The sequence below is a fragment of the Abramis brama genome (genome assembly GCF_963993115.1).
Source record: "Abramis brama genome assembly, chromosome: 10".
NCBI lineage: Eukaryota > Metazoa > Chordata > Actinopteri > Cypriniformes > Leuciscidae > Abramis > Abramis brama.
The window spans coordinates 16,438,746-16,466,303 of record NC_139972.1 but is presented as its reverse complement, the minus strand read 5'-3'; the positions used below and the strand labels follow the sequence as shown (position 1 = coordinate 16,466,303).

General features: G+C 37.2%; 1 protein-coding gene across 3 annotated transcripts; it reads left to right on the top strand.

Annotated features, from left to right (window-relative positions):
* Nucleotides 1-5: 5 nt before the first annotated feature.
* Nucleotides 6-27,335, top strand: arhgap32a (Rho GTPase activating protein 32a). 3 transcript variants are annotated; one of them, XM_084125721.1, is made up of 22 exons: nucleotides 6-139; nucleotides 3,284-3,401; nucleotides 6,933-7,020; nucleotides 7,108-7,202; nucleotides 7,312-7,396; nucleotides 14,461-14,547; nucleotides 15,428-15,565; nucleotides 16,695-16,787; nucleotides 17,266-17,388; nucleotides 17,469-17,546; nucleotides 18,128-18,209; nucleotides 18,531-18,680; nucleotides 18,790-18,892; nucleotides 19,317-19,461; nucleotides 19,596-19,678; nucleotides 19,978-20,085; nucleotides 20,188-20,333; nucleotides 20,440-20,641; nucleotides 20,741-20,886; nucleotides 21,594-21,668; nucleotides 21,955-22,605; nucleotides 24,183-27,329. In XM_084125721.1, exons 2-22 carry the CDS (start codon nucleotides 3,313-3,315, stop codon nucleotides 26,444-26,446), a joined length of 5,031 nt encoding a protein of 1,676 aa, XP_083981847.1. In that variant the 5' UTR covers nucleotides 6-139; nucleotides 3,284-3,312; the 3' UTR covers nucleotides 26,447-27,329. The 3 variants fall into 3 exon arrangements, with proteins under 3 accessions (XP_083981847.1, XP_083981848.1, XP_083981849.1); XM_084125722.1 differs by lacking the exon at nucleotides 6-139 and having other exon boundaries at nucleotides 3,211-3,401; XM_084125723.1 differs by lacking the exons at nucleotides 6-139; nucleotides 3,284-3,401; nucleotides 6,933-7,020; nucleotides 7,108-7,202; nucleotides 7,312-7,396 and adding an exon at nucleotides 12,801-13,100 and having other exon boundaries at nucleotides 24,183-27,335.
* Nucleotides 27,336-27,558: the final 223 nt, after the last annotated feature.

Sequence of the window (27,558 nt, the reverse complement as noted above, 5' to 3'; positions counted from 1 at the left end):
CCCACAGATCCCACACTGATTCACACACGATGAAGGATGCTTTTGTTTGACTCCTTTTCACACGATTCACACTAAAGGATAGAGGGATTCAACTCTTGGATCTCATCTGGGGGAGTAACGCTGAAACAATCACAGACAGGTGAGTGACTCGTGTTGATCTTTCCTCTTTTTACTGGCGATTTAGGAAGCATCTGCACTTGTAAATATTATAACTAAGTATATATATATATATATATATATATATATATATATATATATATATATATATATATATATATATATATATATATGCACATTTTTTGTGATATTGTATCCGTGCGTAAACATTGTGTCTAATATGCGCCGTGTTAAATTCCTTAAAAACCTCCATTTTATTCACTTCCCCTGGTTGAGTACAAGCACCTGTTTAGTCCAGTGTTAAGAAACATAGACACACACAACGAGCAAAGTCACATGATGTTGCCCATGACAACAGTGCGCAATTTATTACCAGCCAAAGCAATATTTTAACCACTATACGGTTAATTTCTTCACCTCCTTAGTCACGTTACAATAACACATACAGTACGTGTGCATGGATATTATTTCCTGTCTGTAAACATTCCCCATCAGATATTCAGGATCCAAGACTGACCGATGCCTGAAGGATTTCAAGACAATCTGTCGCTTAGCAACCACATCAATGTACATCAGCTTTCACACAATCCCATGCTCAAGTTGTATTAAATCATGTAACTGCTCACTGAATTCTTGCTTCAAGCTAGTATTCAGTGAACAGTTGAACATGATTTGCTTCAGTTATATAATTTATACGTTGCAATTCCACTTATATATAGCCTACATATTAGTGCTGTCAAATATAAAAGTTTATGTTTATAATATATGTGTGTGTGTGTGTGAAGAAAAAAAAATATATATATATATACATAAATAAATATAATAATATACACATGAGGTTACACAAACTTTTATGTTTATATATTAGTGCTGTCAAATTGATGAATCGTGTATATATATATATATATATATATATATATATATATATATATATATATATATATATATATATATATATACATTTAAAAATATTTTAGTATTTGGAATGTCACTCCTTTTGCTTTTTAATATCCTGATATATTTATATAATCTAAAAATCGAATCTCTAGGCTAATAGATTTTAAATCCCAGATTTTTTAATGTAGTCTCGGACATTTGGACCCCTTTGTATTCTGTTGCATATCAAAGCAGATAGACCATAAAACACGTACTCTAATAACCTACGCTTACTGTTCAAAATAATGAAATAATCCTTATTTGAGTGTACATACGGGCAGTGTGAATGGGTTTGGATTAATCACCGGAGATACTGTGTGCTTATGAAGGTGAAGTTAACCCTCTCAGGTGCCTGCATACACATATGGAGCTGTCTTTCCTGTCAGGGAAGGTTCATTCTGCTGAGTCAACATAAAGGTTCTCCCTGTCAGCACTTTTGACAGTAGGGCCAGAGTGTGAGAGGAATATTTTGTAGTTTTCTTATCTTGGTACTCTATCAGATCATAAATTATGTGCATGTCAGTCTTCACAAGGTTTCTCTCTTTGAGGTGGTTCAACTGTCACCGTGGGTGTGGCTCAATATTCCAGCATTCCTTTTGTTTATACTTCACACTTGAATTATTGATGGAGTAGCGTATTGCAACCTTGCTTATATAAGTCTTGTGTGAATCCTATTCATCACGGTCATGCATCACTAAACATGGCACAAACAGTCCTTGTTATTGATTTTCTTTAAGCTCATTTAGATTCAAGGTCCACAGTCACCAACTGATTTTTGCTTGAACTCAAATTAAATTTAGTGCATTCATTATCTGTTTGACTATATAGACTAATATATATATATATATATATATATATATATATATATATATATATATATATAATATAATATAATATAATATAATATAATATAATATATATATGTGTGTGTGTTTTTAAAACCAGTTTACCTGGGAAAACTTTTAGAATGTATATCAAAAATTAAACAGCAAAATGCTATTGTTGTTATTGTAATGTTGTAAGAAGCCATCCATCCCATCCCATCCATCCATCCATCCATCCATCCATCCATCCATTAAATATCCTTTTATGCATCCATCCATCCAATTAATATATCCATCCTTTCATCCATCCTTTCATCCATCCTTTCATCCATCCTTTCATCCATCCATCCATCCATCCATTAAATATCCTTTTATGCATCCATCCATCCAATTAATATATCCTTTCATCCATCCATCCATCCATCCATCCATCCATCCAATTAATATATCCTTTCATGCATCCATCCATCCAATTAATATATCCATTCATCCATCCATCCATCCATCCATCCATCCATCCAATAAATATATCCTTTAATGCATCCATCCATCCATCCATTCATCCAATAAATATAGGCTATCCTTTAATGCATCCATCCATCCATCCATCCATCCATCCAATATATCCTTTTATCCATCCATCCATCCATCCATCCATCCATCCATCCATCCATCCATCCATCCATCCATCCATCCATCCATCCATCCATCCATCCATCCATCCATCCATCCATCCAATAAATATATCCTTTAAGGCATCCATCCATCCATTCATCCAATAAATATAGGCCATCCATCCATCCATCCATCCATCCATCCATCCAATATATCCTTTTATGCATCCATCCATCCAATAAATATAGGCTATCCTTTAATGCATCCATCCATCCATCCAATATATCCTTTTATCCATCCATCCATCCAATATATCCTTTTATGCATCCATCCATCTATCCATCCATCCAATAAATATAGGCTATCCTTTAATGCATCCATCCATCCAATATATCCATCCATCCAATATATCATCCATCCATCCATCCATCCATCCTTCCATCCTTCCATCCACCCATCCATCCATCCATCCATCCATCCATCCATCCATCCATCCATCCATCCATCCATCCATCCATCCATCCATCCATCCATCCATCCATCCATCCATCCATCTATATCCTTTCATGCATCCATCCATCCAATAAATATATCCATCCATCCATAACATTTATTTATTTGTTTATTGCAATGAATATAGCCTTTGATGCTGGTATGGCAATAAATATTAAGTCAATAAATCCACAATGTACTTGCATGCATAACACATGTGCATGCCACAGGCCTTCATCCTTTGCCAAGGTTGGAGGTTTGTCTTAAAGCGAAGTCCGGTCTGGTCCCTCCCCTCACAGACGGGCAGCTGTTGCAGTGACTCAGTATCATGGAGGCGTGCAGCGGGACTGCAGCAGTGACACACGGCAGAGCTCCAACACCTCTGAGAGACGCATGCAGTCATGATCCCTGTGAAGGGTGAGTAACAGCCTGCATACTTCTCCTCTCAGTCTACTTTGGCAGCTGCGGTGCTCGATTATGGTTAGTTATACCTCATATCGTGCGTGTCTGCGTGTCTCTCTTGCAAGGTTAGATGAGGCATTTTCTTCACAACTGGCTGATTCTCTGCATAATCAGGTGCAGTGCATGTACTGGTTTTTGCACACACAGGCATTTTATGTGTCATGTGACTGGTCACCTTATTCTATTTCTGAGACAGCATATTTCAGCAGCACTGCTTGCAGTAGATGTGCATTTGTCCCCTGAGGAGTAAATTATAGTGGTGATTTGTGTGCAACTGGTGCCCTACAGAGATGATAACAAGGACAGTCTTCAATGAACGTTTGCACTGTACCTCCCCAAGCAAGCAGGCATGGTTTAATGTAATAGTCAATGACGTGACGCTGCATTTGCAGTATACTAACTATTCATTTATTCAAAATTAATTTAGTTATCAGGGTGTTAACTGTTCTAATATCATGTAATAAAGTAAAAGTCTGATAAAATAAAATTATTGAAAGGAATAACACATTAAGTACTACATTAAGTACTGTAGTTAATCTTTAATTTTTTTTAAATAACAAACCTTATTATTTTAATTTATTTCTCCACATACAACCAACATGTACAAAAAAAACTTAAAACAGGAAACTATATAATAAACACTCCTGCAGACCCTCATCAAAGTTAAAAAGTCTCAAATGAAAAAAATACATATTACATATTACATATTTTAAAGTTGTTTTTTTTAGCACGAGTCATGCTTTTTTTTCCCTTCAAAACCATATTAAATTATGAATACAAAGAACATGTCACAGGTGGTTTAAACTAGTTTTTAAAAGTGTTTTCTTTTCTTTATGAGTGTTAATTTTTGGCGAAAAAGATGTGACAAATATATATAAATATGATAATAACTAAGACATTTGACACAGGAACTAAGACTAAAAAAAACTAGCTGACAAAATTATCATTATCGTGGACACTCATAATTCATAATACATTCACTTCATTTTTTTTTTGTTTAGGATTTTTTCTTGATTTCCATTAAAAAATATCTAAAGATTCTTTAAATCAAATTGCATTCACTTGAAACAAAATTACATAAGATATTAATTCTTGTTTTCTGAATAAAATAAAAAAATCTAAATTGAGTTTGTGCTTAAAACAAGAAAAAAAAAAAGAAAAAAAAATCTACCCATATGGTAAGAAAAATAAACTTAATTCAAAGGGAAAACAAGATTATTTTTCTTACTCCACTAACAGATATTTTTATTTTTATTTCAATATATTCAATATATATATATATATTTTTTTTCTTTAAACAAGACGTCATTTTGCTTCTCAATCAAATGTATCTTGATTTAAGAATGTTTATTGCAGTTTTGACCCATAATTTGTTATTTGAAACTCACTATCCTGCCATAATGTTGCACCTGTGACTTTAAAATGGCAGTAAACTTTTGCCTCTTTCTTCCATGAACGGGATCAGGCATTTATCATTCAATCTCACGATGGTCTAATCTGCAAGAGGAGTGTAGGATGTTCTGGAACAAAATCACTGACTCTGTCTTTTGTCTACTGAATGAATCGCCTAAACTCCAGGCTTTTATTCCCATTCTAAAGGCTTCCAAATCCTTAAAGCTGTTCCAGCTCACCTTTCCTTACCCCTGGAGTGCATCATATTTCAAGCCCTGTTCTTTGTTACTTAGGGTGGATTCATTTGTGACTGACTGATTGAAGCGATATCCTTGTGTGTTGCAAAACGTACAATAGTGTGCTTTTTTACCACCACTGATCTGATCTTCTATGCCGTCTCCTTGTTTCGACCCTCTTGCCCATGTTCTCAGCTGCAGGGTGAACTGAGTAATGCTCTGGAGATTATCCGAAATGGGTGGATCATTTCATGAAGAGTAGATGTGAAATGAAGAGTGAGATTTTATTTTTAGAAACAAGAAATTAATGAAACTTTTGAGTATAATTCATCATGCTTGTCTTATAAACTGTTATTCTGTCGCATAATAGGTTTGTACATAATCTGATTGATCACAAGAGTGGTTTAACTACTACACATCCCAAACAGCTTTACTAACGGTCTAAAGACATTATATAAGGTCCACAGTAATTGAACATTGAAAACGCATTAGGACTGGCATGTGCTTGTTTAGCACCTTTACTCTTGTGTTATTGACACAGCTTGGCCTTGGTCAGATTGTAGCTGGTTGTTTGCTTATTTCCTCACTCAGAGGTCATGAGTTCAGTGTAATGAGTGGTGCCTCTCAACTTGGTTAGTTGATTGCCTGCATGTCCTGCTTGATTAGGCAGCCAAAACTGTGAGGAAAGGAACTGGGTCAGAGGGAATATATCCAACGGAGCTGTGGCTCAGCTCTGCGCATGTCCGAGACATATAGGAGCTTCTGGCTTGTGGGGACCTGGGTTTAAGTCTACAAAAAGTTAAATGCCCATGTTATGCTTTTTCAAATATTTTACCTTTCATGCAGTGTGTAATATAGCTGTTTGTAAATGTAAAAGGTCTGCAAATTCTTTCACCCAAAAGAAAGAAGCGATTCTGAACTGCCTGAATTGAGTCACCAGTAATTCCAGTCTCACTTCCTCTTACAAATCTATGAAGGTTTGTAACAAATTTGCATAACTCCAGCCTTTGCTCTTCATTGAAATTCAGATATGGTAATGATTTTCATTTAATGATTAAACATTTTCATTTAATGCTGAATTTAAAATCATGTCATTTACTCACCCTCATGTTGTTGTTGTCTTCTATCGAACACAAAAGATGTAGCCTACTTTTGCATTTGTGAGTTATATTCCAATTCTTCTGAAGTCATACGATAGCTTTTTTTGCTGTGACATATTGTGGTGCCAAGTTTAAATGAATGAGATTTGAATGAATGAGATTTGGAAATTATGGCAGGATTATAATATTTCAACAAATAACGACTTAAGGCTGGAATACGCTACACAACTTTTAAAATCTAAACAGATTTTGTCTGAAGCAAAAAACGAGTTTGTTCCCATAATACTCTGATTTTCTGTGAAATCGGTTAAGTCCGACTGCCCAAAATCTGCAGAATGCTATGACTTTCTGCAACTAGCGAATCGGTGCAAAGGTTGTGTAGAGTATTCCAGCATGTAAGTTTTGGTCTGTTCCTCATTCAAAGCTGTTGTGTGGATTCAGAAGTGTACCTGGAATATAGTGTACCAGACATATGGATGGCTTTTAAGAAGATTTTTGGAGTTGACAACCTCTGAATGATTTCATGGATTGGAAAAGAGCAGCATGAACATTTTACAAAACATCTTATTTTGTTTTCTACAGAAGAGTAATAGAAATTTGAGTCGTTTTTGGGTGAACTATTCCTTTAAGGCAATCCTAGTTCAGGAATTTCATTGGTGTTATTGCTTTGTGCCGAGTGATGCTATGCAGTGGTATGTATGTATGTCGTAGCATAAGCTTATTTCAACATAGCCCTCTCTGATTCTCTTTTCTTTAAGGCCCCACCCAGAGGAGGATGAGGGGGAGGAAGATAGGAGCTTGCAGCCAGCAGAGACTGCAGGCTGGGAGGACGCCATTGCTGTTATGGTGCGTCTGTGTACTGGATTTCTGTATGTCATGCTTCCAGCATTTAGAGTGCTGTGTTATCGTCTGTTTGTGTGTTCGTATATGCAGGCACGAGGAGCGCCGATTGTCCATGAACTGCCTGCAGAGTCTTCTCTGCGCTCATGTGTCAGTACGGCCAGCATGAAGGTCAAGAACGTCAAAAAGTAGGTGTTTATATGTTAAAAGGAAGGTTTCTGTAGAATCCATTTTCTGTTTCGTCTCCTTCAGACCTACGGAGAAGAATACTGATGAATACTAATTTTTGTTTTGCAGACTGTCCCTCACCAAAGGCCATTTTCCCAGGCTGGCAGAATGTGCCCACTTCCACTATGAGATTGTTGACTTTGGCTCCGTGCAGGTGAGGGTTTTTATGGTAAATGCAGTCCTGCTGAAGGCCATGATTGCTCATGGTTGACGGGAATGTGTTAATTAGGCTCTGTGGTCTTGGTTTCACTGGTAGCAGATTATCCATCATGTTGAAATCAGGGCTGAGGTTTAAGTTACAAGCAGTCCACATTGGTCTCTGTCTGGTTATTTGCTATCCTACGCTGACTGGAAAACATCTTGGCTAGCCGTTTCAATTTCAACGTTATTGTTCCTCCCCAAATTGTTAAATATATACAAGTGTCCATTTCCTCAGATAATAGCAATATCTGTAAACAGATGACTCTCCTCAAAGTGTATATGTATGTGTGTGCGTGTGTGTGTGTGTGTGTGTGTGTGTAGAAATTCATCCATGCTGAATAAAATGATGAATTTCTTTAAAAAAAAAAAAAAGCCATTCTGATCCCAAACTTTTGAATGGAAAATGGAAATATATATATATTTTTTAAGCTTTAATTGGCCATATTGTACACTTTATATATGTCTCCATGTCAGGTGGAGCAGCCAATGTAAAACTAGGAAAATGCTATTTTATCATAAACTTCTTAATTGTATTCAAAAATTATTTGTACAGGTATATTTTGAACAGTCAAAAAATTGATTTAAACAAGTTTCAATTGTTAAATATCATTTAATTGTTGTTCATTCAATTGTTGTTATAAAATTCCTTTTTTAAGCTTTATTTTATGTTCTTATGCAAATGTTCTGGTATCAGCACTTTATCAGGGCAGGCCAGGATGCTGCATATGCTGCGTATGTTAATGTGTTGATTTGTAAATGTGGGCGGTCTAATGTTTTATATCTTCATCGTCATTATAACTGTGATGATTAATGACATTAATAGCTGTGGTGGACGTAAAATGGAGATTTCCATTAGTTATATTCACTTGGCAGCCATTTTGGTTACACCCTCAAGCCACTAAACTTTTCAAATCACACTAAAAAAATAATTTTTAGCCTAGTCCAGTTATGTGCATTCTCGAGTAAACAAACTTTATCAGAAAAGGCACTTTTAACTAAAAGATGTGATTTCCATTCCATATTTGCCACTGTATTCAATTTGTGGTCAGTCTGCTCCCCCTCTTCCCCCCATACTGTCTCTGCTAGAACATCAAACTAGGCTTCTCCATTTTTATTTCAACATATCAGGCCCAAAACATGTTTTTGTCCAGCCAGATTTTGCTATGCTGATGGGTTCCAGCAGAGAGCAGCAGATATCGTTTCCAGTAAATACCACTCAGTCTTTTTACTGTATGTACAGTATACTGTTCTGAGAACTGAGGGTGTTGGTTTCGATGCATCATGAACAGGTTACGGTGCCATAGATGACGGACAGGAAGTTTGCCTTCATGTCTCACAGCTCTTTGCTCTTCACCTCCATCATCTTGTGTGTTTCAGCTCTCAAGGTCACAGACTGTGACTGAGTCACAGACTCACAGACTATGCTTTTAGATCGCATTCAGTCTTTTGACTGCGTCACACTGACACACAGTGGCCGGTGGCTGGAGGAGTCCAGACTCATGCATGGACCAGAAAACAGACACTCTACTGTACTGAAAACAGTTAAATAAGACATTTGATGTTTGTTTCAGAAGGAATGTTGTGCTTCTCTTTTGTTGCTTTCAAAGCTCATGGGCACATTTCAGCAGTTTAATAATTCTATATCAGTGAACACGTATCAGATAGCAGCAATTTTAATGCAATGGTGCCTTTTGTAGGGACTCTAGATAGAAACCTTTTTTGTGCTGATGACAACTGAACAAAACTAAAAGATCATAATAAATGATCTGAAGGTGATGAATTGTGCACTTTTTAATATTGTTTTTCAATAATTTTTTTGCCTTTTCTTTTCAGGGCAAAATAAATATTTTTAAATATCCTTCTTAAGATATCCTCATATCCACATGATGATTTGTATTTATTTATATAGGTTTTTGGTTAAAACCATAAAAAATCCAAATTGGCACACATTTTTGTATGTGCAAAACAAACTTTATTTATTTTTTTAAGCTGCCTTATTTTATGTAAACAGAAACCATGTGCATTTTGTTCACGTATATGTGAGAGATGAAATATGAGAGAGATGCACGTTTTGCCTTCAGGTCATTTGATCAGATATCACTACAAAGAAACTCATATTTTAGGTTTCACTATACAGTATGTATTTCAGTAAAAGCTTTTTTCTATTTTGTTGTGTAGTGAAACCTTGATCACTATCCTAAACAATACAGTGGCCCCAAAAGTATTTCGCCACACTTAGTCATCATTTGTTTGCAGCTGACTCTGGTTTCATATTATATTGTCTAATACATTGACATTCATACATTTTTAAATGTAGTTTAAGCTTCCATAAACTTTTTTAGATCACTAGAATAAGCTTGTCTGTGTTTAGTCCTAGAATAGGGTATTGAGTTAACATCCGTTCTGTGGCGTCTTCATGTATACCTTTGATGCATTCCCAGAGGTGGTGTGAATGTTCCACATTCCTCGGCTCAGGTTTATTGAGGAGCTTTCAGGATCCCTGCCTCTTCCTCACTAGTGCAGAGAGAGATAGAGGAAGAACTGGGCCAAATTCAGTGATGCTGCAATGAGCTTTTACTGATCTCAGAACAGTCACCTTCATCTCCATATGAGCAGCTAGTTGGGACATTGATTAAGTTTCTGTGTTTTCGGCTATAAATCACCTCAGACGGAGGGAAGGGCCTCATGTGGCGCTGCAGCCCTCACTCACCACCATTTCATTAGAATGGACCCAAACCTGCAGGTTTCAGCAGGTTCCACAAACGGTGCTGCTGGCCTGTGGGAGAGGGTTTCCAGTAAGTGGATCTATCTTGAAATATTGATACTTCTGCTATCTGAGCTTAATCTGCTTGGCTGATAATACTACTGGGTGGGCAACATCAAGATTTTATAATGAAACGGCAATGCATCAAGTCAGTTTTACTGAAAACTCATGATCAAGAAGTCTCGTAGAATACAATATAGATGGATCCAGATCCAGGATGTACATTATAAAGTGGGTCAGTGCTGGATTATATGATTTATCATATTTTTGGAGTCTGATTAATTTCTGATCTTTATGACTCCCGGCACTCCTCTTTAGGGGAAGATGCATTACGTGATTGCATTGCTGACAATCCTTGTGTAAATGATGGCACTGTACTGTAGATGGGCTGTGGCTCCAGATGGAGAAAGGTCAACTCATGATCACTGGGTTACTTTTTCTAGCTTTTATGTAACTTGAGGAATTTTCTTTTGGATTATTGCTACCTCTGTTTGAAAAAGCTTTTGCTGCAATTTATTACTTGAGTGGAATTTTAATCCACGGATTGTGTGACGTAAACAATCAGTTCAGTCCCGGTGTGGCTGTTGACCTTTGGCGTCTGCTTTTTACTGCAGTTTCTGCAAACTTAAATGTGTTAATGTATTTTATTCATTGTTACAAGTTTTGAGTTGATGCACATGATCTCAGGTTTTCATAGATTCAGCCAAAAAAAAAAAAAATTGGCATGTTTTTACAAGAGGAATTTTCCAAACTAGTGGTTTAACAAGGGCCTGTCATGGAGAGATTGCAAAGACTCGACTGGAGATTTACACCACAGCATTCAGGTTTTTTAAAGAATCTTTTAGGCCATTTATATGTGAGTTTGACAACTCCTTGAATTTGTCAAAATAACATACACATTTAAAATGTATAGTCTTTCTCTTCTGGGAAAATGACCCAAAAATAACAATGACGCGGGAAGTTCCTACTTGCGAAATCATAATTACAATGTGCATTCAAGTGATTTTGGTCAGAATAACATTGACTCAATGGCAGTGGTGTAAAGTATTTGAGTAGGCCTACATCTAGTTACAGTAGTTACTGTACTTTGTAGTTTTACTGAGTATCAAAGATATTAGCAACTTTTACTCTCTTCTTGACTACATTTTTAATAAGTGTACTCTTTACTACAGTACATTTGTGATGAGTTGTGCAATTACTGTTTACATTTTACATGGCACCTAACTTTTTCTTCAGCTCTTTATTTCTGCTATAAAGAAGCGATATCGCCATCTACAGGGCATTAAAGGTACTACATCGTGTGCGTTTTGACCTTACTCACCCAAACTTGTCAACAAGGCTATACTTTACACAAATGTGTGTGCATTACTGTAGTTGCTGAATCACAGGTGTTTCATATGAGATGGACCTGAAACCAGCACGTCCAGTGCAAGCAGGCTTTGACTATTTCATTTTACTCAACGTTATTTTATTTATCCGTTGTATTAAAGTGATCTTTTTGAAGGATATTGGTTTACTATGGCCTTTTTGAGCACTTGAGCTCAACTGAGACTTGAGTGTTTGTAGACGTTTAAGAGGCTGTTGTGTCAACCTTGATTTATTGCAATATTGAGGTGTTCAGTTTTATTTTGATTTTAGAAAATAAACATGTGATTTGCTCTCCTTACAAATCAACTGTTTCTTGTTTTTCACTGGCATCTCTCTTGGGTGCTGAGGACTAGTGCATCTTTGAGCCTACATTCACTATGAGTGAAATACTTAAGTATTGTTAAAATCAGATTCTCTAAGACTTTTACTCAAGTCGTATTGAAATTGGTGACTTGTACTTTTACTCAAGTAGGGTTTTCAGATACTCTTTAAACCTCTGCTCAGTGGTCAATTTTCAGCTTTCATTTCAGTTTATCATGTCCAGACAATGTGTGTGTGTGTGTGTGTATATATATATATATATATATATATATATATATGTGTAGCAATTATGACTGTTGACTTTTAAAAAGGACAATTCCTCTCTTCATATGTCCCACCCCAATTTACTCTTTCAATATAGGAAACATGTCAATACAGAAAAGTGAAAATGGTGTCAATTAAACCATTTCATGGGGTCTTTACATGTCATTGAAATATGTTTTTGTTCTTGAGAGGATTATATTGCAGAATGTAGGCAGAAATTGGCAAATACATTTCTCCTAAACAAAATCATCAAAAAGGGAGCCTATATAAAATTCTATGATCATTCTATGATACTTTTGAATTAAAAAAAAAGAAAAAAGTATCATTTATATTATATTATTTTAGATTTAGATTTTTTTTAAAGGATATTTTTTTTGTTAAATAAATAGTCACCACTGGATGTCTGATGTAAAATATTCATCCCAAAACATTGATGCATCTGTCCTGTTCTGAGCTCTGTATCTGAGAGCATAGCTCCTTTCTGCATGGATCCAGTGGGAGGACCAACATTCAGCGCAGGGAGGGGCTAAGAAGGTGAAGGTGGTGGGGAGGGGGGTGGTGCTCCATTTCTATATTTGTCCTTTTCCTCAGTTGTAATTAGACACAGCATCATGCACATCCCTCTACTGCAGGAGATGAAGATGGGAAAAGGTCTGTGTTTTCAGACAGGACGTGTTTTCACTGCAGCACACTGCTGATTTTCATTCCGCTCTGAATCCGGCCATTTGTTTTTGATGAGCTGGGGCTGACTGAGCATAGGCGGCTGGTCTGTGGGGGTGTGTGTGACGGGTTACTGCGTCTGCGTGCAGCAGCCATGCAGAACATCAGCAGAGAGGCTGAATAAGGAAAGGCTCAGGTGTGAGACGGTAGAGAAATCTTGGGTTGGATCTGTCAGAATGGGCCTGAGCGTGCCAAATAAGGCAAGACAGACGGCGTATCAGTGAGTATCCATCCGTTTCATTCAGAATAATTAGAACCACTATGAGGAAATTAAAATCCGTGCCGCCTTTGTATATATAAACAATAGTAAAACCACATGACAGTGTATATATATATATTACACTACACTGTTTATCATTTTTTGTGATGTTCTCTAGTTGCAGTATTTTTGTCTCTTCCCCTCATTGTACCACAGAAATTGTGAAAGAAAATATTAATATTTTCAGAGGCTCCATCTTGAATTAAGTTTTTATTTTTGTGTTATTATTTTTCTTACACCATTGACGAATTTTGATTTACTAAAGTATGTAAGATTTAGTTTTAAAATCTTGCATTTCAAGTAAATTTACTTTGTTAAAGCTTTATTTATTGATTGGATGGATGAACGGATAGATGGATACGTTTATTGGTAGGACAAAAATCTAATTTGGATTTCTAGTGCTTTTGCGTTTTTTTTTTTTTTTAACCAGCTTTGTTGATCCAAAACCTTCTAATTCAATTAGATGCATTAGGATGCAAAAATTCTACATTGATGTGCATTATTTTAATGAACTTATTTGTGCTTAGAAGGAAGATAGTGACGGATACTGTAAATCAAGTGCTTATCCTGCAGTTTGTATTACTTTACTGAACTGCAATTGCTAAGTAGGTCATTAAAGCTTGTGTAAGTTTCTGTTAGTTTTATATATAAATAATCAATGCTTTAATTTGTTTAATGCACCTTTGAAGTGGCTCAGTGTTGGATCGGCATTTTCTATCAATTAAAGGAACGCAGTTCTTGTCTTTGTTGTGTGTGTGTGTGTTGAATGATGCATGGGGAGTCTGCATTACTGAGATGATGCAGAGAAGTAAATTACAGCAGACACTACAAAGACAGCACTGCCTCTGTGTGGAGTTTACCAGACTAGATGCTTCATTTGTATATTGAAACCCCTGAATCACAGCAGCTTATGGAGTCAAGGGTCGAATCACATTTGCAGGGACAATAAGATGTTGTGATGTTTTATAGAGGACAATAATACACATTGTACACATCTATAAAACATCACAACATCTTGGCTCAGTCAGCAGCTGTGGAAACTTCTGAGGAAAAGGCTTGATGAAGTTCCACTGGAACTGCTATGCCATTGTTTTGGGAATATTCTTTGTTGTGTTTGCTTTCTGAAACCAGAAAGAATCAGGCACTATTAAGGGGTGGTATACCTGCAGTCCCTTTTCTTTCTTTCTTTTCCCCCCTTTTATGTATTTGTAGATCTCTTGTTGTCTCTGTGTCACCAACTCATTTTTTGTTAATATATTGTAATAGGAGTATTAAGTAATAATTACATTCAGAATCTCTCTCTGTGTGCGTGTCTCCACAGCTGTCTTTACCTGAGGATCGGAACGATGTCTCACACAATGGCCTGGACTCAAAGGAGTTAGTGTATCTGGTCCAGATATGTTGCCAGGTAAGCTTGTTTCACAGTGGGGAAAAAAATCTGAAAAACTAAAACGTCTGTATCCATTACTGAAAAAATATCATCCCAGGATCACTGATTTGTTATGGCAACAGAGCAAAAGCTAAGCCCGCTGCCATGCTAAGAAAAATGGTGAAGTTATAAAAAGACCTTTTAAGAGCTTCAGATCAAACAGGCAGGCCAACCACATGCAGTTTACACAGCAATTTATCCATTTCATGGAATGCATCCGGATTTAGGAAAAAACAGGATTTTCGAAGAGGATTTTGAGGCCAAGATGAAGACAAAGCTGTAAATGTAAATACTCTTGGTCCTAAATTTCTTTCCATTTTGAAACAATGGGGGTGTTTTTTGCTCTGGGAAGGTTTTTGTACTCGTCCACAGAACTTCTAGAAATATGAATTCAGAGCCCATTTTTTTGTGCTGGTGAGTGTGAGAGCTGAAAGGATTTAGCAAAGTCCCGCTCTGCTGTTTCTAAACCACTGGAGCAAATCTCTGTATTGTTTTTACAGCTGTATGAAGTCCACAAACTTCTTTTTTTTTTCTGAATTCTTTGATTTAATAGAAAGTTCAGAAGAACAACATTTATTTGAAATGTTTTGTAACATAAATGTCCTTACTGACCCTTTTGACCAATTTTATGCACCCTTGCTGAAAAATTCTAATGATTCCCAAATTTTGAAAACTATGCTGTATGCCATAATTATGACTTCATTATTATTTTGGAAAATATTTTAAAAAAACACTTTTGTTTGATCATCATCCATTTTGAATGGTTTCTCAAGGAGATTTGAAGATCAGTCTAACTCTTTCTTTGTTCATAATTATTGTTCTTTCTTTATTCCCTCTCATTTCTGTTGATATGTCTTAGGGTCGTAAGTGGACAGTGAGGCGTACATATGAAGAGTTTCGTGTTCTTGACAAGCACCTCCACCTCTGTATCTATGATAGAAGATTCTCTCAGCTTCCTGAACTGCCCCGAATAGACAGCCTGAAGGACAAAGTTGAGGTAGGTTCACCTCACATTTATAGTTGCAGCTTATAAATTGAGTACAATGTCTGCATGTATCCTTGGTGAAGACAATGCATTGCATCAAGTGTAGTGAAAATTCAAAATGTTGGACGAAAAATGGTAATGTTAATGTAATCCATTTAATATTGAAGTATTGATTAAAAATTGTTGTCTAATTAAAAACGACCATTTACTCAATAGAATGGTTAGAATAATCGTTAATCAAATTAACTTCCCCTACCTCAATTCATCAATTCTCTTCTCTGATGATGATTTACTGGTGTGAGGGCGGGACAACTATTCAGCAATCCAAGAAATTTCCAGTGGACAAAATTAACAGATTTTTTGATTTTTGAATAGAAGTTTCACTTGGATATTCGTCACAATAGGGAAAAAATTAGCAAATCTTGTTTCATGCCAACTTTAAAGCAAAAAAGGTACGTGTTTTTGTTTTGCATATATATTTTGAATGTACATATCTTCAGGTATTTAAGTAGTTTAAGAGTGATTCGATTACATCATTGACAGAGCTTCATAGGAGTGGACGGATGCTAAAGAGTTCTTTTCGCAGGATTTGCTTGTTTCAATTCTCTGATTGGTGGAGATTTCTCTGCAGAATCATTGGTAATGTAGTTTTTCACCAGGAATTCTGCTGTTGAACACGATTATTTAAAAAATAAGTTGAAATGATGCAGGATAAAGGCTTCAACAAAAGCATACTATCAACTAACAACCTCATATCTCACAGCAGGCATGTCTTGGATGAAATGAATGGGATTTTTACTTCCAGAGCTTGCCTGCTGCACTCTATTGTGTAGTTAGCTTAGCGACATGCTAATGTCAAGCTCACTATGCTTCTTGTGCAGTGCTCTATTTATGTGTCACATAGTGTTGCTGCCTTTGTAGCACGTGTCAAATCATTCTTGTGAGGTTCATGTCAGTTAGAATGCTCCATTAGAAGGTACAATGATTGCCTATATAGATAGCAGTCAACAAGGCTTTGGAACAGAGTTATTGTGTTGGATCAATGGATTATATCTCAAAGGGACCACAATGAGAGTGTTGAAACTTGTCTCTTTGTTTATGATCCCTTCTCTGTGTCTGTTTTTTTTTCTCTTCTCTGTAGACACTTTCCCAGATGATTACTGCGTACATTTCCCGTCTCTCAGCCATCGCTGATAACAAGATCAACTGCGGGCCAGCACTCACATGGATGGAGGTATAAATGTCACTCCTGTTTGTTTACCTACACTACACCTGAAGGCTTCCTGTGGCTGCCTGCCCAAATCCTGTCTCTTAAATACAGATGCAATTGCCAGCAAATTGACTACAGTGTATTTAACAAAAGAGGTTCACACCTTTATTTTAACAGCGGTAAATTCCTCACAATGTCTCATAAAACACAAACCCATTTTAGTACAGACTTCAGACCTTTGTGTATAATGCAACAGTTCACACCCACTTTCTTATATCTAGTTAGTCATTAACAAGGGTAGTAGACACCTGACTCAACTTGTCTCAGCCCATAAGCTGTTTGCTTGCTCTTTCCCAGCGTCTTGTGTATTTTCCACACTGACGTTGCACCTTTCAGGTCATCGTAAAAGGGAATATGAAATCACTACATAAGGTGATGTTTTATTGGTTACTGATTATATGAATGTTCATATGTTTTGATGCATCTTTCTTCACTCTCTTAGATTGATAACAAAGGGAACCACCTGCTGGTTCACGATGAATCATCTATTAATGTTCCCGCTGTAGCTGCGGCCCATGTCATAAAGCGTTACATCGCCCAAGCAGCAGATGAGCTCTCTTTTGAGGTATGGTTATAGTATCGTTATACAGTATATGGATTTGTTTTTTGGAGTAAAGTAACCGAAGTGTAATTTCTCTTCAAAAGGTTGGAGACATAGTATCAGTAATTGATATGCCTCCTAAAGAAGACACTGGCTGGTGGAGGGGCAAACATGGTTTTCAAGTGGGTCATTTTTTTTTTTTATGTCTTTAATTTTTAAGTAAAAAAAAAAAAAAAAAAAAAAAAATCTAACAAAATAATTGATGTATGTTTTATATTGTAATATTTTTCAAAATAAAACCACCATATATTCCTCCTACAGTGTGTAATGGCACTGCAGTTTATTCCACTGCATGTGTGATTTCATTAAAAAGCCCATAGGCCTATGTGTTGGAAAACTGTCATCACTTTAGAATTAGGTTTACTATACATTTGAGACGTTTTTGCAGCTTTTTTGTCACATCTGAGTCAAAACATCGACTAATTACAGTCAGTGTTTCTCTTAGTGGTGATAAACGTGTTGTAAAGTAATTGCTACTGATACACAGGGCTATAAATAATGTATTAATGTTCTGCAGCAAGATTGTAAATGTCATATACAGAGGGATTCACAGACTTATTCACAGCTGTGTCTTTAAGAGATTTCAGACCGTTTAAAGAGAGTAATTATGACAAGTTTGCCCTTGTTGAAATGAAGTGAGATATGAAGCATTTAGGATTATTTTGGATTCACAGCATTCATTGTTTTATCTTTCCATTCACAGGTGGGATTCTTTCCGTCTGAATGTGTGGAACTGATTAGTGAGAAAATCCCTTCAAACGTGACCAGCTCATTGGCCAAACCAGGTACTAACTTTTTGCCCAGAATATTGTAAAACAGAGATAGTTTCTTCTATTAGAGAGATGATGCTCATCAGCTGATCAGTATAATTAAATAAAAAGAATGTAACACATTACAAAATAATTATTGCTTTTATAATAAGGACCAACTAAGACCATTAATTCTGAAGGATAAAAAAAATCTCCTCTATATTAGTATTCTATTATTGGTGCATTACTTTTTATTCCATTTCAAATGAAATTTTATATCAGCCTTAGGATATGTAGAGGTGTTACAAGCTGGCAACATAGATTTGAAAGCTTTTAAAAATTTGTAATGTTCTGTAGTGTCTAAGAAGCATGGCAAGCTGATCACATTTCTGCGCACGTTCATGAAGTCGCGTCCCACCAAGCAGAAGCTGAAACAGCGAGGTATCCTGAAAGAGAGAGTGTTCGGCTGTGACCTTGGAGAACATTTGCTTAACTCGGGCCATGATGGTGAGAGGAGAGAGACATTTGAGGAAGTTTATTGCATCTATATCTTTCATTGGAAGGGTAATACTGTGTAAATCATATTAAAAGTGCAGATTTAATGTGTGTTGAACAGTTCCACAGGTCATCAGAAGCTGCACTGAGTTCATTGAGAGAAATGGAGTCGTGGACGGAATTTACCGCTTGTCTGGAATTTCCTCTAACATTCAGAAACTGAGGTGAGGTTAAAAAATTCAGTATACATTCTATAGTAATTTTTCTTAAGTATATAAAAATGTGTACAGAATATACTAAAAGTTTGTTGTTGTTAAGGTTTTAAGTATTTTATGCTCACCAAGCCTTAATTTATTTGATTAAAAATACAGTGAGAACAGTAATATTATAAACGGTTTTATTTATTCCCATGATGGGAAAGCTGAATTTTCAGCATCATTACTCCAGTCTTCAGTGTAACATGATCCTTAAGAAATCATTCTTATGCTGATTTGGTACTCATTGTTATTATCAATGTTGAAAACTGTTGTGCTGCCTAATATTTTTGTGGAGACCATGATACTTTTTTTTATGATTCTTGGATGATCATAAAGTTTAAAGTGTAAAAAATTATGTAAAAGCAAAAGCATCAACTTCCTGTGTCTGCAGGCACGAGTTTGACTCGGAGCATGTTCCAGATCTCACAAGGGAAACCTACGTCCAGGACATTCATTCGGTGGGATCGCTGTGCAAACTTTACTTTCGGGAGCTTCCCAACCCACTGCTGACCTACCAGCTATATGAGAAATTTTCAGTAAGCTTCAAACTACCGCAACACTGATGCATTGAGGTTTTGTGTGTAGTACCAATATTGGAACACAGAGGTGATGTTTTGTGTGTAGTATCAATATTGGAACACAGAGGTGATGTTTTGGCATATTTTCCCAGGATGCTGTATCCGCAGCCACAGATGAGGAGAGGCTGGTCAAAGTCCATGACGTCATACAGCAGCTGCCTCCCCCACACTACAGGTTAGATGAGTGCACAGCATCCTCTGCTGATGAGAAGGAGAAGTGCAGTTTTCTCTTTATCAGATGATTACCTCATTTTTTTTTGTGCTCATTAAGTGTTAGGTAAATATGTGATGCATAGTAATAATAAAGAAATAAATGCATCTGTGTTTAAATATAAAGCAATATTTCACCCTAAATGGAAATTCTGTCAATATTTAATAATATCCTTATGTTATTCCACACCTGTATGACACACTTTTTTTATGTGTAACACAAAAGGAGATATTTTGAAGAACATCTTGTACTTTGTTTTTCAGGACTCTCGAGTTTCTCATGAGACATTTATCCCGTATGGGAACATACAGTGCCGTCACCAACATGCACTGCAAAAACCTTGCAATTGTCTGGGCTCCAAATCTTCTCAGGTGACTTCAACAGTGCTTTTGGGTAAAATTACCTGTAAAGATGTTATTTGAGCCAAAAAAAAAAAAAAGTTGAATTCATTCACTGTCCCTCAAATGTTGCAGGTCTAAACAGATTGAGTCAGCTTGTTTCAGCGGTACCTCTGCTTTTATGGAGGTGCGTGTTCAGTCAGTTGTTGTGGAGTTCATCCTTAATCACGTCGATGTTCTGTTCAGTTCCAAACTCAGCACCCTGATCCGCCACAGCACAGGTGAGAAATGAGCCTCTGCAATTCTCCTCCCACCAGAATTGATTTTAATCTACTTTCTACTAATGAGGATCTTAAATGAGCTCATAACTCTAACCTGAATCCACAGGCCACAGTACTTTAGCTCGACCCAAGTCACTAATGGTGAGCTCTCCATCCACCAAGCTGCTTTCTCTGGAGGAAGCCCAGGCCCGGACTCAAGCCCAGCTCAACTCTCCCGTGTCTCCTGACAGCAAGTATATCGATGTGGGAGAGGGGCCTGCCGCCCTGCAGGGCAAGTTCCACACCGTCATAGACTTCCCTTCTGAGAGGTCTGTCAGTTTGTTCTGGTTTTAGTCTATGGTATTTTCATTATTTAGCAAAAATGCAGATGTGGACTAATAACTGGAAATTGTTGCTGGTAAATGTAGGAAGAAGGGCTCAACCAAAGCAAAGAAGTCTCCTGTGGGAAACTGGCTTTCCTTCTTTAATATGGGAAAGTCGTCTGCTACTGCCAAGCCCAAACTGCACCGCCATCCCAGTGAGCCTAATGAGATGAAAACCACACCCCTTCCAGGTGCAGCTTTGACTCTTTTTAATACAAACCTTTATCCGTTCCCAAGCTTAGTGAGCTGCCTAACCTACAGGGCATTTTTAGTCATCACTGTCACACTATATTCAGTACTCAAAAGCATTAAATGAAAATTTAAACATATGTACACTACTGTTCAAAAGTTTGAGGTTGGTCATTTTTTTTACGGTTTTGAAAGAAATCTCTTATCCTCACCAAGGCTTCATATAAAAAAATATAAAAAAATACAGTGAAATGGTAATCTATTGCAAATATTATTACAAACTAAACTAACTGTTTTCTATTGTATATATTTAAAATTGTAATTTATCCCTGTGATGGCAAAACAGAATTTTCATCAGTCTTCAGTGTCACATGATCCTTCAGAAATCATTTTAATATGCTAATTTGCTGCTGAAGAAATATTTCTTATAATTATCTATGTTGAAAACGGTTGTTATGCTTAATATTTTTTCTGGAAACTGATATGTTTTTTTTCCCCCGGAATTCTTTGATGAATAGAAAGTTCAAAAGAACAGCATTTATTTGAAATTGTTTGGTTTTTTTGTAACATTGTAAATGTCTTTACTGTCAATTTTATAAATTTGATGCACCCTGAATAAAAAAATGTTAACTGACCCCATACTTTTGAACGGTAGTGTAGCAGGATAAAAAAACAAATGTAGTCAATGAACTCTGGTTCATTTTTACAGGTGGAAGAGGAGACACTGGAACACTAAGATCTGCTAAAAGTGAAGAATCTCTGTCCTCTTCACATAACTTTGAGGGTAAAAATCACATATCACCTTTTCCATTTCCATACTTAAAGGTGCTTTAAGCTTTTTTTTATACCACTTATAAAATACTGAAACACATAAAACTGAAATATTCTTCCTGAGATATCACATCTGTCTCTCTGTCTTCGGTGTTTGCTGACATATCTTTGTATGGTGGTGTGGAGAAAGGGCCCCTTTACAGAACCTTTAATACAGTTTTTTTCCAGTGACTTTTCACCTGTTTTACAGTTGTTACTGTATATTCACCCATAGGCTGATCTCTGTTGTTCTGTCTCAGGTGGATCAAAAATCTATCGCCCACGTAGACCGCTCTCCACCAGTGATGCTTTGTCAATCTCCTTTAATGAGGAACTGCTGGACAGCAGATTGACTGGAGACTCCCGCTCCAGTCTCAAAGACCACATAAAGGACACTGTTTCCTCTTCTTCTTGTGTGCCAGCTCTTATATCTCCACCCCACCCTGCAGCAGAAGCGGAGTTTATAAGCATGGCCTCCTTAGACATAGACCCGTTGGCCTTTCAGTCCACGCAGCTGGTTGATCCCACAGCGTCTGAAAGGGAGAAAAGAGGCAGTCGCAAGAAGGCGGGAGGCAGCCTCATTGAGTCAGAGCCTTTGGACAAAGTCACAAGTCCCTCTCAGCCACCTGATCTCATCCCACTGCACTCAGAAGATGCAAATCACAAACTCTATGAAGTGCCGGCCGCCTCCACTAACCTGGGGGTGGGCACCTCTAAGACCGGCCAAGAGGGCACAGCGAAGAGCTCAGCAGCAAAGAGTAGTACTGTGTCCTGTCCTTCTGACATTATGTCTCTTGTGAAAAAGCCAAGTGTGTCCACGAGAGGTGGGGAAGGCCATCAGCGCTCTGCGAGTTTTTGCAAAGCAGAAAATAAATCTGTAGATGTCAAGGAGCACAGAAGAGCAGACTCGGGTCAGTGGCAGCCTTACATTCCAAATATATTTATAAAAAAGAACATAATGTTCTGCTACAAGTGTCATCTCAGAAATTGCCGAACCCAACACTTACACTCATTATTTTGTTTACTTTCCCTAAAACAGTAACTGAATGTGTTAAGCTGTTAATTATGAAAATTAAAAAGATTTATTTGATTAAAAACATTTCCAAGTACTCCAGTTTGGGAATGTTAGCAAGAAAACATAACAATATTAGCAAGACTAGCATTAAACTTGAAGGAATAGATAGATTGTTTATTCTTTATTTAAATGACATCTTTACAGTATCTACAATGTTGAAATTTATAATGTTTGCTGATGACACAAATATTATTTGCTCTGGAAAAAATATGGATGAATTAGCCTATTGCAACTGGTAGAAAAATAATTAATTGTGTTAAAGAAGTGGTTTGACTATAATAAGTTATCTTTAAATGAAAATAAAACTAAATTTATGATATTTTCTGGTAATAGGACTCATAGCAATGCTAAATTACACCTAAATGGAGTTGAAATTGAAAGAGTCTATGAAATAAATTTTTTAGGTGTGATCTTAATAATAAACTTAGTTGGAAACCACATATTGAATACATTAGAAGTAAGGTAGCAAAATCAGTAGGAATATTGTATAAAACAAAAGATCTAATAAATAAAATAGGTTTGAGAATTATATATTCCTCCTTAGTAATGCCTTATTTGTCATATTGTTCAGAAATATGGGGAAATGCAAATAAAACTAATATAGCTGTATTAATTAAGTTACAAAAAAGAGCTATTCGAATTATTAATAAAGTAGGATATCGTGAACCAACTAACAAACTATTTATTCAAAGTAATACCTTAAAATTTACAGATATTGTATATATAAAAATATTGGAAATAATGTATAGAGCACTTAATAAAAGTCTTCCATCTGGTATCCAGAAATTATTTAAGTTAAGAGAGGGTAGATATAACTTAAGAGGCCTGTTTATGTTTGAATGTGGAAAAGAAAGAATTAATGTAAAATCTAGATGTGTATCAGTTATGGGTGTGAAATTATGGAATTTACTAGAAGATGATTTGAAACTATGTACTTCTCTGTTTAGCTTTAAAAAAAAAAGTAAAAAGAAAATTGTTAATGATTATTCAGTTAGTATGTTATGTATTATAATTATGTATGCTGTTGTTTTTTTTGTTTTTTTCTCTCTTTATAATTTATAATGCTGATTCTTCAGGTATGTGGTTAAATAGGGTAGGCAAATATAAGCCTTGGCTTCAGCCTACTCCTTTTTTTGGGTTATTTCATTGTTAAATTTACCAGAAAATAAAAAAATAAAAAATAAAATAAAAATAAAGATAATAATAATGATGAGAGAAAGCTAACAATGTTAGCAAAACTAGCATTTGACCTAATGGAATATGTGGAATAGGATTTTTAGGACAGGATATTTAGGATATTTGCAAGAGAAAGCCAGAAAGTTAGCAAATCTGACATTTAACCTTTCTTTCAAATTGTATTTTGGTCCTGTGTTCCTCCATTTAAAAGGACTGGTTTGTTTTTTTTCCGTCTAGGTGCAGTGACATTTGAATGTACGCCTGGTTTGGTGAGGTCTGTGTCTCTCATAACTCCCCAGCCTGCAGTAAAAAGTGCTGCCCGTATGCTAGCTCTAGAGCTAGCAGAATCCGCCCAGCAGGCCACTCGACTCAGCAAACGTGGAAGCTCTGAACCTCCCACACCTATTTCTCCAGTTAATCATCAGAACCCACTCTTCACACTCCAGTTTCCTCCTCCTCTACAGACATCCTCTGATAGAGAGGAACGGTATGTGTCTAGCAGGACTTTCCCGGATCCATCAAGCACCATGTCTACTGAAAGCCACACCGATGGAGGCAGCCTACGCAGCACCTGCGCCTGCCATGGAAGTGAGAGCGGACTCAGCTTCTCTGATGGTTGTGATGCACCAGCTGGTGGCCAGTGCACCCATGTGCCCTCTCAGGGTTACTCTCCTCCAAGAGATCCAGAGATTCAGCTGGCTTCAGAGAGCCAGAAAACTATGAGAGATAACATCCGCCATGTTGGAGTTGGAACAGATAGAGGTGGATCAAGCCTTGCTGAGATGGAGGTTGGTGGAAGTTTACAGCCAACTCTTTCAGAGAGGTTTTCTTCCTTGGATAGTCATTCAGCCATTGATGCTCTGCACAACAAGCAGGCTGCTAATGCCGCCAACTTCAGAGCCATATTGGCGGAAACAGCCATGCCTGCTTCAGTGCATGAAGTTCTTCCACAAGCTTCAAGCACTCCACCTAGTGTAGCGTTTCAGTACAAACCCAGAGACCAAAGGTCTGCTTACTCACAAAACTGGTCAAGTCCAGTTGGGCAAAGCACCCCTTATTATCAGCCTGATGATGGGCGTCCCCATCCCAGAGTTCTCTCAAGAAACTACTGCAATACCCTTGCACCACGATCCCTACACCAGTCCATTAAATATAAAGGTCAACGGGAAGACTACTCCTCGGTTGGTCTATATAGACATGGAGGACCAAGGTATCCGCCATTGGATGGAGCATCCGTCTACCCCACAATCCGCAGGGTACGTTCAGTGCATACTCCACCAGAGGACAAGTTTTTTTTCCTCCAGCATCAAGGGAGCCAGAGGAAACCTTACCAAAAACCACCGGCATCGGACATCCAGCAAGTGCGGCCTTACTTTGAAGATGGGAAGGTTCGGTATAGGTACAGCCCCTATTCAGAGGCTCGATACAGTCAATGCCGAGAAAACAGTCATGGATACACTCTCTCTTACACACTCAGCAAACTGCCTTCTCGTTCATCAAAGTTTATGGGCAGTACAGGTACAGAGTGCCAGAAGCCTCTACGCAACCTCCCGGTGAACAAGAAGTCAGATTTCATGACCAGAGATGTCGGCCTCCAGCCAAGAATGAAGAACCCTTCTCTCTACGGGGCTCTTAATTCAGGTTTATCTGATCGACATTTTAGTCAGTCCATTAGGCATGAAAACGCAGCCAAGGAGAGGTTGTCGGGTCCAGTTTTGTCCCAGACCCGTCTTGTAAGAGGTGACCGTCAGTGCCAAGAAACAATGCACACTAGGAGCAGGTCAAACTCTGGGAAGGAGATGCTGATTTCAACTGAAGGGGCTGATGGGAAGTACAGGGTGACCATGGTGTCCCATTACTCCCCAGAGCACCCACTTTCTGAGCCTGATATGCCTGTTCCCTCGAAGTCAGACAGGCATGGCAATGGGCAGGGATCTAAATCGGCTCATATAATGAAGCCGAGTCGATCAGTGCACAACTATCCACAACACAGGCTCGAGTCCACAGCACTGCCACGTAACCTGACCCTACATAAGGAGTACAGCTGCCCTGACTTTAAACACACTGGGTCCAGCAATAGCTACGGTGTAACACACTGCAACCAAGACAGTCTGATGTATAACACTCTCAGCAACTCCAAAGAGGACTACCAGTACATTCGAGCAATGAGCAGGGACCCTCAGAGGTCTAAGAGATCGCATAGTGTAAAAACTCGCCATCCACCTAGTCAAGCGAAAATGACTCTGGAGCGGGACCACAGACTTTCGTTCTCATCCCAAAGTAGGACAAGAACTCGTAGCGTGTTTGTGCCATCTGACTATTCTGCAAGTTATGTGTCCGTACATCCGAAAGTCGCTAAGAACAGCCGGGCAAGTTCTGGAGTTTTCCCGAACTACGGCTGCATGCCGATTCATAATAACAGACTGTATTCCACAGCTGTGGGCCATCCGGGTTTTCACCAGACTGAGCTCAGGCCTGAGATGCAGATTTATGCTGAATGATTGATAAAAATAAAAACTATAATAAATTATCCAGAAATATACAACCTCTGCAGGGCAGTGGTTTTCTATTGTTAATAAGATTAAAATAATATTTAAAAAAGTTTAAAAATGCTTTAATTGTTCACTGAAGTGTGTCTTTCACTGTATACTCTATATATTACAGTTCAAATGGCTTAAGCAAACACTGCGTAAATTTGGGATATCACTCGTACATTATGGTAATGGGTTATAGTGGCTTTATTGCTACTTAAATTTGTTGAAATGTGTTGTTAATTTTGTCCTTTTGTTACTAGAGGTCAGAGGTTGCAAAAATAATCAAAATGTGGTCTTTAATAAATAGAACAATTAACAAAGTTTGCCACAGGAGCAATATATAGGAGCCACTGCCTTGTGTTTTTGGGTGAAGAGTAGTTTTTTTTTTTTTTTTTGATGTACCATCACTGTGGAATCAAACACAGTTATACTGTATGTCAATGACATCAACATATATGATCTGACTTTTAAAGATAATAATTATGAAAGGTCATAGTCCCCACCCCCCACCCCCCAACCCCCAACCCCCAAAGATGTTTTTCCCTATGAATTTTTATTACCATGCACTTTATAGTTGGTCTGTGTGTTATGTAACAACAGGCACTTTAGACATAAACCTTTTTCACTTTTTTGATTGTCTTCATTGAGTAAAAGATGTGAGTTTACAGCTAAACCGTTAGTTCAGTTGAACAGTGGTAATCATTACATGGTTACATATGGAAATATATATGCTGTTCTGATCAACTGCTGTTTTAGTTTTTAACAAATGTACTGTTCTCTTTTCTCGTGTTGATTTTATGATTTCTTTTATGTGTTCACTTTGCTTTACTCTCATTAAAGTTATTTATTCAAAATCATGACATGTACCCTTGTTGCACCTAATGTAATCAGTGCTTAGATCATCAGGTTTTGTTTCTTTTGACAAAATCCTGGCAAATAATTGAATTATTACAGTTTGCTTTCTTAAATTGGAGAGACTAATGTTGCTCTAAGAAGGTTTATTGGGCTGAGTTTTTAATACCAAGCACTGTCACCCTAAAGCATTTTAATCTGACTCTTCCAAGTCTTGAAGTTAAATT